General features: G+C 38.7%; 1 protein-coding gene across 1 annotated transcript in view; it reads left to right on the top strand.

Moving 5' to 3' along the window:
* The window catches only part of LOC114476594 (tetratricopeptide repeat protein 7A-like), a 98675-nt gene that overhangs the window by 75369 nt on the left and 9375 nt on the right, over positions 1-13931 (top strand). The window contains 2 exon segments of the mRNA XM_028468327.1: positions 2375-2541; positions 2543-2578. Coding sequence (XP_028324128.1) covers positions 2375-2541; positions 2543-2578 — 203 coding nt within the window.

The following is a 13931-nucleotide window of genomic DNA, read 5'->3' as shown; positions in this document are numbered from 1 at the left end:
GGTAAGCTATTGTTGTAGCCACAGCTACAATTTATTCCATTGATTCACCACCCATACTCAAAGCATAAGAACATGAGCTCTATGGTTGACCTGGCCTCCTGCTGTTACATGACGTGGGAGTCAAACGGTGTGGTCCCATTTCCCCCATCCATCCATCCATCCATCCATCCATCTATTCATCCATCCATCCATCCATCCATCCATTCATTCATCCATCCATCCAATCATCCATCCATCTATTCATCCATCTATTCATCCATCCATCCATCCATTCATCTATTCATCCATCCATCCATCCATCCATCCATCCATCCATCTATTCATCCATCCATCCATCCATCCATCCATCCATCCAATCCTAGCATTCCTTTTCCATCTGTCACTTCCTCCCTAACTTTAAAACTTTAACTTTAAAAGTACCACATCTATCAGTGTGTGTGACACAAGCCTACAGGGTGAGTAACTCATCCTTTAGTAACTCCGTAAGTTGATCATTTACACTGTAAAAGCGGAGCTGTTAATGATAAGTGCTGGAGAAGTGTTCAGCTCTCTCTCTCTCCCCTGTCACCTGGCTTCATGCACTCACTTTCTCCTCCTCTGCGTTTCTAACGACAGGAATCGTGCATTTAAGGTGATAATCAGTGGTTATGTTTCAACCGCTGCGTTGATTGTGTCACAAACACATCACATCAGTGACACGAGGCGATAGATCAGTTTTGGGGGTGGAGTCCATGGGTGGAGTTACCAGCAGAGGGGAGTGTATTGTCTTAGCTTGTGACGTCACAAACTCCAAAAATTTGAAACTGAGCAATTTACTCTGTGTAGTAAGACCACAAACAAACGACTGGATGGTCTTATTCACATTTTGTGTGCCGGTGGACACTTAAGTTACCTCGTGATAAAGTTGATCGTTGATAATATGTCACCTTTAAGTTACTGCTAGCCTTCCATATTATCTTACCATCTAATTAAAGTGAAACCATGAAATGTTTGTATGTAGAAAGTGCTTTTATAACTGGTATCTCTTCGCACTACACACGTGTTATCTTTACTGTATCAGACTTAGGGATGAGAACCAAAAAAAACGGTTTTTTTCTGAGAACCCAGTAATGTTTGCTTGTATTTCAATTCCGCTTATCGGTTCCTCTTACGTCGCAATATGTAACTATAAACTCCTCCAGGTCCTGTATATTATGTTTATGCTAGCACCAAGTGAAGCTCCTCCCACCATATAGTTTCTTGCTGTCCACCACGGAGAATCCAGCTCCTCCACCTGCAGCTGTGCTGTCCTCTGTGCTGTGTGTTGTAGCGTCTCTGTTGCTACACTAGTCACTTCCTGGTTCTGTACACTCGCGCTAAAGTTGCTTCTTGCACACATTTTTCTTCCAAAAACAACAAACTTCAGCAAGAACACACCACCTCGTCACCAAGTTTACTGTATGTCCTCATAACAAGTAATCAGACACGGGAGACGGACTGGTATACTGATCTTTGTCATTAGTTTGCTCTTTTCACATGTACACACACACACACACACGGCTGATGACATCACATGTAAACAATGGGGACGGCGTCTCTGAAGGTCCCATTTATAGAAATGTAAACAAAGATTAAACTAAAGCTTTACCGTTTAAATACATAACAAATAGTGCAGCTGTACTTTTGGTTAATATGTTCTTTTTTTACAGAAGAATTATTTGTTTTATGTCTGAATTAGTTTTGGATCAAGTTGTTCAAGTTCAAAAGGAGCACTGTAAATATTCTCAAATGTTGTAGCCAAAATGTGTCATATGTTGTAATAATAATAATAATGTAATCAATTTTTATATAGCGCTTTGTATATATTACTATCCGTGAAAACAATCTATACCTGGTGGATAAAAGAGAGCTGATATACCTGCAGGAAATTAAAGAGATAAAGATAATATAATAAAGAGTTAAAGCAAACAAATTCATGTGTATTATTTCATTCCCTCACGCAATGACAATCAATAAGGAATCGAGAAGAGAATCGGTAAGGAATCAAATTGATAAGCAGTATCGATAATGGAATCAGAAATGGCTAAATTCTTATCAATTCCCATCCCTAATCAGACTATCAAGATTTCATGAAAACTTAATTTTTGGGACTGACCTGTTTCACCTCTTTCTCCTCTGTTCTCCTCTACCTCACTCTATTCTCTCTTACCTCCCTATGTCTCTATCCTCTATTCTTCTCTATCCTCTGTTCTCTCTCTACCTCCCTCTATTCTCTCTCTAACTCCTTCTATTCTCTCTCTACCTCCCTCTGTTCTCTCTCTACCTCCCTCTATCTCTCTCTACCTCCCTATATTCTCTCTCTACCTCCCTCTATCTCGCTCTTCCCCTCTTTTAGGGGAGCTGTTCATGGCAGACGGCCGGTTGAAGGAGGCCCAGTTCTGCATCGCTGAGGCCAGCGCCATCTTCCCCAACTCACACTCTGTGCTTCTGCAGCGCGGCCGTCTGGCTGAACTCCGCGGTCAGTTGGACGAAGCCAAGTGTCTGTACGATGAGGCGCTGGCCAATCCATCCTACAGGAGAGCAGATACTGGTGCACATAGTAAGAAACTGTACATGTGAACACATTCTGAACATGTCTATTGAAGTGCCTTCATGCAATGATGCAAGAAGTCATTGCTGAGGTCAGGCCTGCTCAACATAGTGGGAATCAGTTACTAACTGAACTTTTTCCAATACTTACCAGTAGAAATGGAAGGAGAGGTGCTTTGATAAGAAGGAGGCTGTTATTGTCAGGAAATAAGAGTTTCAAATAAAATGGTATATCACAAAATCAATTTTTCTTGCACCCTTACTAATCATTATGTATTCAGCAGAAAAAAGTGTTTTTAGGGTGTGCTTACACTTTAAGGGTCTACTCTGTCCCTCTCTACCTATAATAAGGGCTTCGTTCTCATGAATCACTGGATCCTCAATGAAAGGACAGGCCACGGCAGACGGAGGTGATGGATACACGTGATATAGTCCTAAGTCTTACTGATAGAATTAAAACACAAAGGAAGACTGCAGCTATAGCAGTGGTTCTCAAACTTTTTTTGGCTCAAGTACCCCCTTTTCTCCTATTTCTAATCCAAGTACCACCCCCTTTGTCTGACTACAACTGTTTGCTCAGAATACTGTGAAAAAAACAACTTATAAGAGATAATGATAGAATGAATGAGTGATAATACACATTTTAAAGAATCCCATTATCTAAATTACAATGAAACAGTATTTAGTGCCTCCTGAATAGATTTATTTCTATAGTTTTTATTGTTTCTGGTCAAACCGCCAGGGCTTAATTTGAGCAGGAGCAGGATCAAATTTTAAGAGGCACTTATTTGATTGGATCCAGCATGTCATTTATGATTTATTCATTCACCTTATTTGCTTTGATTACATTATGTAATGATATATTTGGACAGCTGTGTCTTTTATTGAGTTGAAATCACTGGAAATGTCATTGTACAAACAAAACTGAATGTAAAACTGAGCACGAGTGAGAGAGAGAACAAAGTCAGGCCACGCCCCCACGCTACGTCTAAAGTGTGATTTTGCACAAAAATAGTTTCTTTGTCAGCTTGGAAGACGTAGAAAATGGCAAAAAAAAACAAAACAAAATCAGTTGATTTAAAGAGATTTTTTAGGCCAATAAGTGAAGCTAAGCCTGAGGTAAAGATTGTTTCTGTGGAAACGCGGAGGAGAGCAGTAGCAGCAGTTAGCGTAGCGAGTAGAAGCAGTTAGTGTAGCGAGTAGCAGCAGTTAGTGTAGCAAGTAGCAGCAGTTAGCGTAGCGAGAAGCAGTAGTTAGCGTAGCGAGTAGCAGCAGTTAGCGTAGCGAGTAGCAGCAGCTAGCGTAGCGAGTAGCAGCAGTTAGCGTAGCGAGTAGCAGCAGTTAGCGTAGCGAGTAGCAGTAGTTAGTGTAGCGAGTAGCAGTAGTTAGTGTAGCGAGTAACAGCAGTTAGCGTAGCGAGTAGCAGTAGTTAGCGTAGCGAGTAGCAGTAGTTAGTGTAGCGAGTAGCAGCAGTTAGCGTAGCGAGTAGCAGTAGTTAGTGTAGCGAGTAGCAGCAGTTAGCGTAGCGAGTAGCAGCAGTTAGCGTAGCGAGTAGCAGCAGTTAGCGCAGCGAGTAGCAGTAGTTAGCGTAGCGAGTAACAGCAGTTAGTGTAGCAAGTAGCAGCAGTTAGCATAGCAAGTAGCAGCACCTTTAGCGATGATGCTAATGCAGGAGAACCTGCCTCCAACAGACAGGACACAGGAGGAGAACTATCCAGGAGACATGAGGAGGCTCAGGGACAGAGAGAAGAGGAGACCATGGTCAAAGTTCTGATGTAGATACAGAGGCTCAGTTCAAAGCTAAGATGAGCTGCTGCTCTAGGTTTATGAAAGACAACGCAGGCCTCGGCTGTGAAATATGTAAAAAAGTTGTAAAGATACAAAGTTCTTCATGGTTGTTTTTTTGGCTGTTTTGACAAATCAAAAGTAAGAACACATTTTATTTTCATGTGGTGTGAAAGTTTGTAATTATTTTGTATTTTGGCTTTTTGTGTTCTGAAAGTTGAAAGTTTTGTACTGTCCTTGGTGCTGAAACATGGCACATTTAACAGCTGTCACTCAGAGTGAGAGACGATACGCTCTGTAAAGGGAGATTGATCGAGCTTCTTTAAAGTCTGTGTAAAGCAGAAATAAATGTGTGTTATAAGTTTGTCACACCACAGAAACATGTGTCATTAACCACTGAGCCAAATTTGAAAGATGAAAAAAGTATATAAAAATCATGGAAAAACAAGCACTTCTCACTGCTCTGAGATGCTGGGGGCGTGTCAGTTAGAGGCACTGGAACCACGCCCACACGCGGGAAGGGCAACGCCTCTTTACTGTGTGTATGGGAGAGAGCAGTGTGAAAGCGGCTGCCCGAGTCCGAATATGTGTATCCCTCCCGGGTAAAGTGAAAACTGCGCCCGCTAAAGGCGAAAAACAAAATTGGTGTTAATGGAAAATGTGGCACCAGCGGACGCGTCTTATTCCCCTGAATCTGAATATATGGTTTGTTTTTGGTTAGGGGCTGAATTGCGCCCGCTGGAGGCCGCGGAAGTTTGGTGTTCTATCATCGTTATTATGATTATCATTTTTAACTAAAAAAAAACATTATAAAGCCCCATATTTTTAATGCTTTCCTTTGGTAATTGCCCTCTCTCTCTCTCTCTCTCTCTCCCCATGTAGTGCGACGTACCCCCATTTGAAAAACACTGATCTATAAGACCTACACATTAAACACTTGCACAAATAATAAGGGAGGTAAGTAGTCGTTTAAATCACAAACAAACATCAACGATAACACGATAACAATCTATTTTAAAAACATATTAAAATCTTTTTTTTAATTCTCTCTCTCACTGCAGCCGCTGCACAAATCCCCCCCTCCTCCCCTCCCCCACCTCCATCCACACTGATGCTCAGTCTCTCTGTCTGTCTTGTAGAAAAGATGATTCAGTGGATTAAGCACAGATACTGTAACCTTTAGTCTATCTGTTGTCATGGTGAGGGAGCAGAGAGGGATATTCCTCCATCTTCACACTGATCATAGCTTCACACGTAGATGAAAAGCATCCATGGATCGCTCTCTGCCTTAAGTGTGACTCATCTTGTGACCACATAAGGCTAATACTTATTTTTTTTCTTTGACTTTGTGTGTGTGGGGAAGTAGACATGCACGAGTAAGCTCCGTCTCTTCCATATTTGGTCTGTGGGAGAACCAATCCCAGGGGGTGAAACGTTGAAACGCAGCCAGCTGGAGGAGTCCCACGCTGGGTCTGTAACGGACAGATGTGTCCTCAGTCTGACCAGCATTTAGTGTGTGTGTGTGTGTGTGTGTGTGTGTGTGTGTGTGTGTGTGTGTGTGTGTGTGTGTGTGTGTGTGTGTGTGTGTGTGTGTGTGTGTGTGTGTGTGTGTGTGTGTTGACTTTCTGCTCTTTTTTGAGTAAACTAAATGTGTTGTTGACCCAAATACTAAATATTCCATCCTACAGAATCCTTAGAAAAGGTGGATTATATTTAGACGTGCTAATTGAGGCGAATGGCTGCATTCCTGCATTGTTATGAAACCTAAGTGGGACACATTTTTATTTGAAGCACTTCCCATTTACAACAGCTCCAGCTTTGTGCATTATTTCTGTGAACACTTAGTGTGTCAGTGGCCCATTTATGTGGCCCTGCCTTCAGGAGGATTCTCGTGGCATTCTTGGATGATACTCCGGTTTCTCTGCACTAGTACATACTGTATGCTACGCTTTTGTCTGAGGGAACGTCCATCAGATGCTGTGCAGGCTTTTTTCTGTCACAGCTAATGCAGGAGGATAACTTACTCTGCTAATGCTATTTGATATGATAACGATGCTAATGTTATTAGGCAAGGCAAATTTATTTGTATAGTGCATTTCATACACAAGGCAACTCAATGTGCTTTACATGATAAAACATTCAATTGTTTAAAATCAATAAGAACATTTAAAATCATCAGTAAAATCAATTAAAATCATCAACAAACATATGACATCATCAACATGACCATAAATCTCTCTCAATCATACGCAGTAGAGAAAAGAAAAGCCTTTAACTTTGATTTAAAAATGTTCATGTGATGCTGACTTCAGCTCCGCTGCAGTTTGTTCCACTTCTTTGCAGCATAACAACTAAAAGCAGCATCACCATGTTTACTGTGAGCTCTGGGCTCCACTATCTGACCTGTGTTCATAGATCTGAGAGACCTGCTGGGTTCATACCTGACTAACATCTCACTGATGTATTCTGGACCAAACCCATTCACACATTTATACACCAGCAGCAGAACTTTACAGTCTCCTCTGAGGCTGACTGGGAGCCAGTGTAAAGACTTTAAAACTGGACTAATGTGTTCTGACCTCTTTGTTCTGGTTCTGACCTGAGCTGCAGCGTTCTGAACCAGCTGTAGATGTTTGATGAAGACCATTACAATAGTCCAGTCTGCTGGAGATAAAAGCATGGACCAGTTTCTCCTGATCTTTCTGAGTCATTAAACCTTTCACTCTGGAGATGTTCTTTAGGTGGTAGAAGATGTTTTTGTGAGAGATTTGATCTGACTGTGGGTTGTTTTTGTGCAGATTCAGTGTCTTTGTGTTTTAAACTTGGATTTCTTGCACTTTTCCTTTTTAGTTTTACGTTTACCCACCCGACCATCCAAGATGTATTTGTAGTTAGATTAGGGGTGGGGCCATACACTGATAAAGGGCTCACCATAACGATACAATACAATATTTTTTGAAAGGAAGAAAAACAAAAAATAATCATGCAAACAAAGTATTTTTGGTTTTAAATCATTTTTGTGTCTTGTTGTTTTGTGTTTGGTAATGTTTGTCGTCATTTTGTGTGTTGAAGTTGTCATTTTGGGCCTATACTACAAAGCTAGATAATTATATCCTGGATTTATCTCCATTAGCGTCACCGAACCAAACATTCTCAGTCAGACAGAAGCTGTCCTATGAATCTAGATTACAACATGCTAAGTTGAATGTGTTGATTCCAGCCTGGCTACGTGCACGCTCTAGTGACAGAGGAGGAGATTACAGCTTCAGACCAATCACAATCAGAAATACTTACAGAGCAATTTACGTCACAATGGAGGAATAATTCTTTCAAAATATGAAGAATTAAAATTCATAATTCAGACCAAAAACAACACTGTTGCTGCAGAAAAAGCAGAAAGTAATTAATACAGTAAATGATGAGTGTTAATGATTAAATAATTGAGATTATAAACAGACACTGATCAGTTTCACTTTCTCTTTTATCTTGTCTGTGTCTCTGATGCTGCGTTCATACAGATCAGCCCACATCATAAAGTGAAATATATTTATTTTTAGATTATCTACAGGACTGAGGATCTTTGCATCGCCACAGAATACATCAATGAATGAATTAATGAATTAATTTATTGGTCTAAAAGCGTCCGACAGACACAGGCTTTATCAGCTTACTAATGTCGGTCAGTCCATCAGATAAATCTCTATATTTCCTGTAGGATATCATGAGTAAATAAAGGATAAATATTCTCTCTCCTGTCAGCTTCTCATCAGAGACTTGCTCACAATGATCCTCCTTCTATTGGACAGGTTGTTTTCTTAGAGAACTGATTGGTCAGGGGGCGGGGCTTCATTCTTGCTCAGATCATATCCAGAACAAAACCTGGTCCAGACCAGGTTAGTCATTCAGCCTAAGTTACCATGGTGATTTAGCTCCGTAAGACATTAACCAGCTTTGTAGTATAAAAACTTAATGGTACATTCACACCAGACGTGTTTTGGATGTCAAAATCGTGCCTCACGACGCTTGTGCTCATTTAACACTGACGCTTGTCACCAGTGTCGAAGATGCTTGGGACGCGCGTCGAGGGGAGGGGCTTCTCTGTTGCTGGTGGTGTTCATACAATGGATGATATTGTGGTGATCAGTTACGTTCATAATTCACCCAGTGACTGTGAAGTGGTGGAACATTATTGTGATGAGAAGGCTGTGTTTCAGGTCGGATGTGTTTTGGTGTGAGTCAGTGTGTGCGCTGTGATGTCACAGGGCTATAGAGAAGTGTGGTTGAATAGAGAATAAAGTTTGGAGTTCCTTGCTGAACACGCCCCCTCTGACTCCCGTTCATCGGCTCTACATTATCCAGAGAGTGCTTGGCTTTATTTGCGCCGTTTCTGGATTAACCTGAGCTGCTCTTCCTACTTCAGTCTCTCCCGGGCCCAGCCGCTCGCATCTCCTACCAGGACACCAACTACTCTATTCCAGCAGAAGAGCCTGTCCATCTGTCTCCGCCTCCGGTTAGTGTTTTTTTTCTTCTTCTCATTATTTTGAATACGTCACAGTTGCTGAACACTCCTGATTGGTTGACGCGCCGCCATATGCCCCAAAAGTTCAACAATCCCATGTAAAAAGCATCCGCCCCGACGCTCCTGCACAGGAGGCGTGGGGCGCACAGCGGGGCCTCTGACGCTCCCTAGAAGTGCTTCCACCATATATTGTGAATATACACCTGATGTTTTTGATGTTTCTGACGCTTTCAACGCGTTTGATGTGAACGCCATAGGAGGAAATCCAGCTTCGTAGTACAGGCCCTTGATGTCATTTTGTGTATTTTTCTGTGTTTTTTTTTTGTTACTTTGTGCATTTTTGTTCACGTGCAGTTTTCTGTCGGTTTGTATATTTGTTGTTATTCTGTGTTTCTCTTGATATTCATGTGTCTTTGCAGTCATTTTGTATACGTGTTGTTTTTGTTTTTGTTTTTTTTGTCATTTTTTGTATTTCTCAGTTATTTTGTGTACTTCTGGAATCTTTTGTGTGTGTTTTTGTTGATATTTTGTGTATTTCTCTGTTGTTTTGATGTTTTTTTGTGTAAAAAATGTGTGACATTTGGAATAAGGTTAGAAGTTGAAGCTCTCACTAAACATGTGACCGGATATTGCTTGTGTCACATAGTAGCATCAGACATGTCGAGGTAGAGGGAGTCAGTCAGCAACGTGTGTTACTGCTCAGTTGTGTGTGTGTGTGTGTTTTTCTGCTCTTTTTTAGTAAACTACTGTAAATGTACGTGTTGTTGACCCAAATACTAAATAATCCTTATTCTTAGAAAAGGTGGATTATACTAATTCAGGCGAATGGCTGCATTCCTGCATTGTTATGAAACCTAAGTGGGACACTTTATTTGTGTGTTTTGTATAATATTTCTCGTGTGTGTGTGTGTTGGTTGTTGTTTATGTGTTCTTAAGTACCTTTGTGTATTTCTGTTGCTAGTTTGCATAATTTATTATTATTTTGTGTATTTCTGTTCGAATTTTGTAAATTCTTGTTGTTCTGTATATTTAATGTTTTTGTTTGTTTACTTGTGTCGATTTGTCTATCTGCTCAGCCTTGCTTTCGGCTTTGCTCTGCCATGAATGTGATGATCCTCTACATCACACACACACACACACAGACACACACACACTCTGAAGCACTTGTACTCATTGAATTAATTGCGTTCCAATTATCAACTGAAACCCGCCCCCCTTCACTTTCCTTCTCTCTGATTGGTCGGGCTGGTTGTCGTGTGATTAGATAATGCAAATACATTATTTATATCACTTTGCCCATTCTTGCCTTTTTCTGGAATTGCCTAGCAACCAGGAAAATATATTCTATCGAGCCAGACCTCTGATAACCATGTAGAGAGAGAGAGAAAGAGAGAGAGGATTAAAACTGTGGTGGGGGGGCCACAGAGGAAGACGATTGGGAGTTGGCTGCTTCCTTGGTTGCTATGTATGGCTCATCTGGGCTTACTTATTTTTTCCTCCCTCTCTCTCTCTCTCTCTCTCCATTGTTCCCATTTTAGCTCTCTCCCTCTTCATTTTCTTTCCTCTTACATGTGGATCTTCTTCTTGTGTGAGCTGTGTTAACTTTGTTGATGTAATTTGTTGAAAGGTAAAATCTGTCAGTTTCAGCTAAAGTGTAGTTTGAATGAACCTGTGTTTAAAAACATCAGGTGGTGATACATGGACTGTCCAGACCAAGAAAAACATATATCCAGTTTTATTTGATTTATTTTGTATCACATTTAAGGATAGATATTACGTCGCTTGTCATGTAAGACACACCTAATTCTGTGCACATGCCCAAAGAAAAGGCACACAAATATATCAAATATAACAAAAATACACAAAAGGATTTGAAAAACATACAAAAAAGCATGAAAAATACTCCAAATGACAGAAGAATAGACAAAATGACAACAACAAAAAATACAACAAAATACACACAATTACTCCATAAACACAACACTGCTACAAAAATAAACAAAATGACAAAAAAAATACAAAACAACAACAAACAGTAACAAAATGAGTCCAAAACATACTAAATACACAAGATGATTACAAAATTCACAATGAAATTACACAAAATTACAATTAAATTACACAAAAGAACAACAAAATACACATAATTACTCCAGAAACTCACAAGACACCTACAAAAATAAACAAAATAACAAAAAATATACAAAACGACAACAAAAATACTCAAACATTTCTTAAAAATACACATAATGACAAAAAAATGACAAAATTACCCATAAATACTTCAGAAACACACAACACTCCTACAAAAATAAACAAAATGACAAAAAAAAAAATAAAATATATATATATATAGAAAATAACAATACAATAAATACACAAAGATAAGGTGGAAAGGTAAAATCTATTTGTAGAAATCAGTTTCAGCTAAAGTGTAGTTTGAATGAACCTGTGTTTAAAACAACAGGTGGTGATTCATGGACTGTTTAAACAAGGAAAAGTTTTATTTTATTTATTCATCAGATTTAAGGTTAGATAATGTGTCACTTATAAGACACACATAATTCTGTGCAGATGCCCAAAGAAAAAGCACAAAATACCTAAAAAAAAAAAATATAAAACAATAAAATACATACACAAATGATTTTAAAAAAAAACATACAAAAATGTATTGTAACATCCCTGCAGTGTGTTATAGTTGTAGTGTTATTGTTCTAATGTTAATGTAATGATGGTTCCGTTTATTGTGTGTTCTTTGAATGCATCTTTGGGGAGAGCTGGGATGTGAGTGGCTGTGAGTGGATGAGGGGGCGGGTCCAAGAAGAGGAAATGCCCTGTGTGTGTGACAGGTTGGATGGGGATGAATAAGTGAGCTGCTGATAAACCTTGAGCTCTTTAGGCCTTTTTTGTTTTTTTGGCGTGGTTACGGCCGACAGTAACCGCAGTTCTGTGTGGAAATAAAGCAGCTAACAAGCAAGAAGGTTGTCGTCCTTTCCAACGTTTTGTGGGAAGTTACAGTATGAAAAATACATGACAGACAAATGACAGAAGAATAGACAAATAAAATAAGAAAACAGAAATGACAACAGAAATACACAAAATTAGTCAAAAATTACACAAGACTCCTACAAATATAAACAAAATGACAAAAAATATACAAAACAGCAACAAACGTACAGAAAAAATTATGAAAAATACACATAATGACAGAAAAATGATTTCCAAAAACATACTAAATACACAAGTTGAATTACAAAAATGGACAAATCACATGAAATTACACAAAAGAACAACAAAATCACACATTTTTTTACTCCAGAAACACACAAGACACCTACAAAAATAAAACAATTACAGAAGAAATACTAAAACAACAAAAAATACACAAAATGAATCAAAAAGCTTACAAAATTACACAAAATGACAACAAAAACGCACAAAATGATTCCAAAAAACATACAAAAAATGATGAATAGAACAAAATGACTACAAATTACACAAAAACACACAATTTCTACAAAAATAAACAAAATAACAAAAAGATATACAAAATGACATTACAAATACACCATGACTTCGAAAACATACAAAATAGACTAAATGACAAAAAAATATAAAAAAGAAAATCAGTCCAAAAATAGACTAAATTACAGCAAAATTACACTTAATTACTTCAAAAACACACAAGACTCCAACCAAAATACACAAAACGACTCTGAAAACACACAAAAGTAAAACAAAAAGCAGCTTGAGAGAATAAGACAAAATGCTCAAAGCATTGGTCAGAAATCATGTTTGTGTGACACGTTATGTGCACTACGATGTGCACCCGTTGATAAGGTTGATAAATGTGGGCCAATGTGTGAGACACCACATCTTCAACTCTCCCCTTCTTCCAGTTGTCACTCTCTGACCTGCTTTAATCCCCAAATACTGTAATTCATTAAGTATAAAGTACATGAAACACCACATATTACACAAAATAACTAAAAAAAACCCCACAAAATGACAGAGAAGTAGACAAAATATCAATAAAAAACACATAAGATTCCAAAAGTACACAAAATGACTACAAAATTACACAAAGCATAAAAAAACATCACAAGAACTAAATGACTGCAAAGACACATGAATGTCAACAGAAATACACATAATAAAAGATTCTAAAGAACACAAAATGATAATTTAAATTCAAAAAATGACCCCAAAAAATACTCAAAACAATGCCAAAACTTCAAAAATATATTCTTAAAACATACAGAAACACATAATGCTGCGTTCAAGGCAACTCAGAATTTCCGAGATTAAAATTCCGATCTCTAAATTTAAACGACTTAAACGGTCTTTTAACATTTAGAAAATCCTAACGTGTTGTTCCTGCTTAAGCTAGGCAGCAATTTAAAGTTTCAAACCGACTGAAGACATGAATGAAATAGAAAAGTGCGCACTCAGTTTGGCTAAATGGCCAAAACAGGAAACAAAGCTTGTGCTTCATAGCTTAGAAGGATTAGCGGAGGTAAAACTGGAGACAGATGGCAGCCAGTAATTAAAAACACAACTTACTACTTTTAGGAGCGCAAAGCACAGAAACCCTCACCAGTGACGTACAGAAGGTGTAGAGAGGGAAAACTGGCTCTCCATCATCCGTCCGTCCATCAACCCTATGAAGCAGAGTTGATTAACCCACTTCATACCAGCTGTATTGGAATCAGATCCCCAGAGTTTCTCATCGTGGGGTATGTTGACCAGAGTTTATGATAGACTCAGAGTTTGTTGAACCTCTGATATCTACAGCACGCACACAATCACCCACGCACACTGTTTTACTGAGCATGTCATAGACTTTCTTATTATGGGGATCATGTTTTATTGTGCTTATAGATATATTGCTATAAATTAAATATCGATATATTGACCAGCATTAGTTCATTTGCTCAAAAAAAGATGTAAAAAGTTGAAATAACTGCTCAAAAGTTTGTTTTGATCTCCACTGTTTTGAACATTCTCTTATTTACATTGTTGGTAAAGTGTGGTGCATTGCATTGTGGGATATGGAGTC

The sequence above is a fragment of the Gouania willdenowi genome, chromosome 15 (genome assembly GCF_900634775.1).
Source record: "Gouania willdenowi chromosome 15, fGouWil2.1, whole genome shotgun sequence".
In the NCBI taxonomy this organism is placed as follows: Eukaryota; Metazoa; Chordata; class Actinopteri; order Blenniiformes; family Gobiesocidae; genus Gouania; species Gouania willdenowi.
Note: the sequence above shows the minus strand (reverse complement) of the source record. Positions and strands in the feature narration are given on the sequence as shown.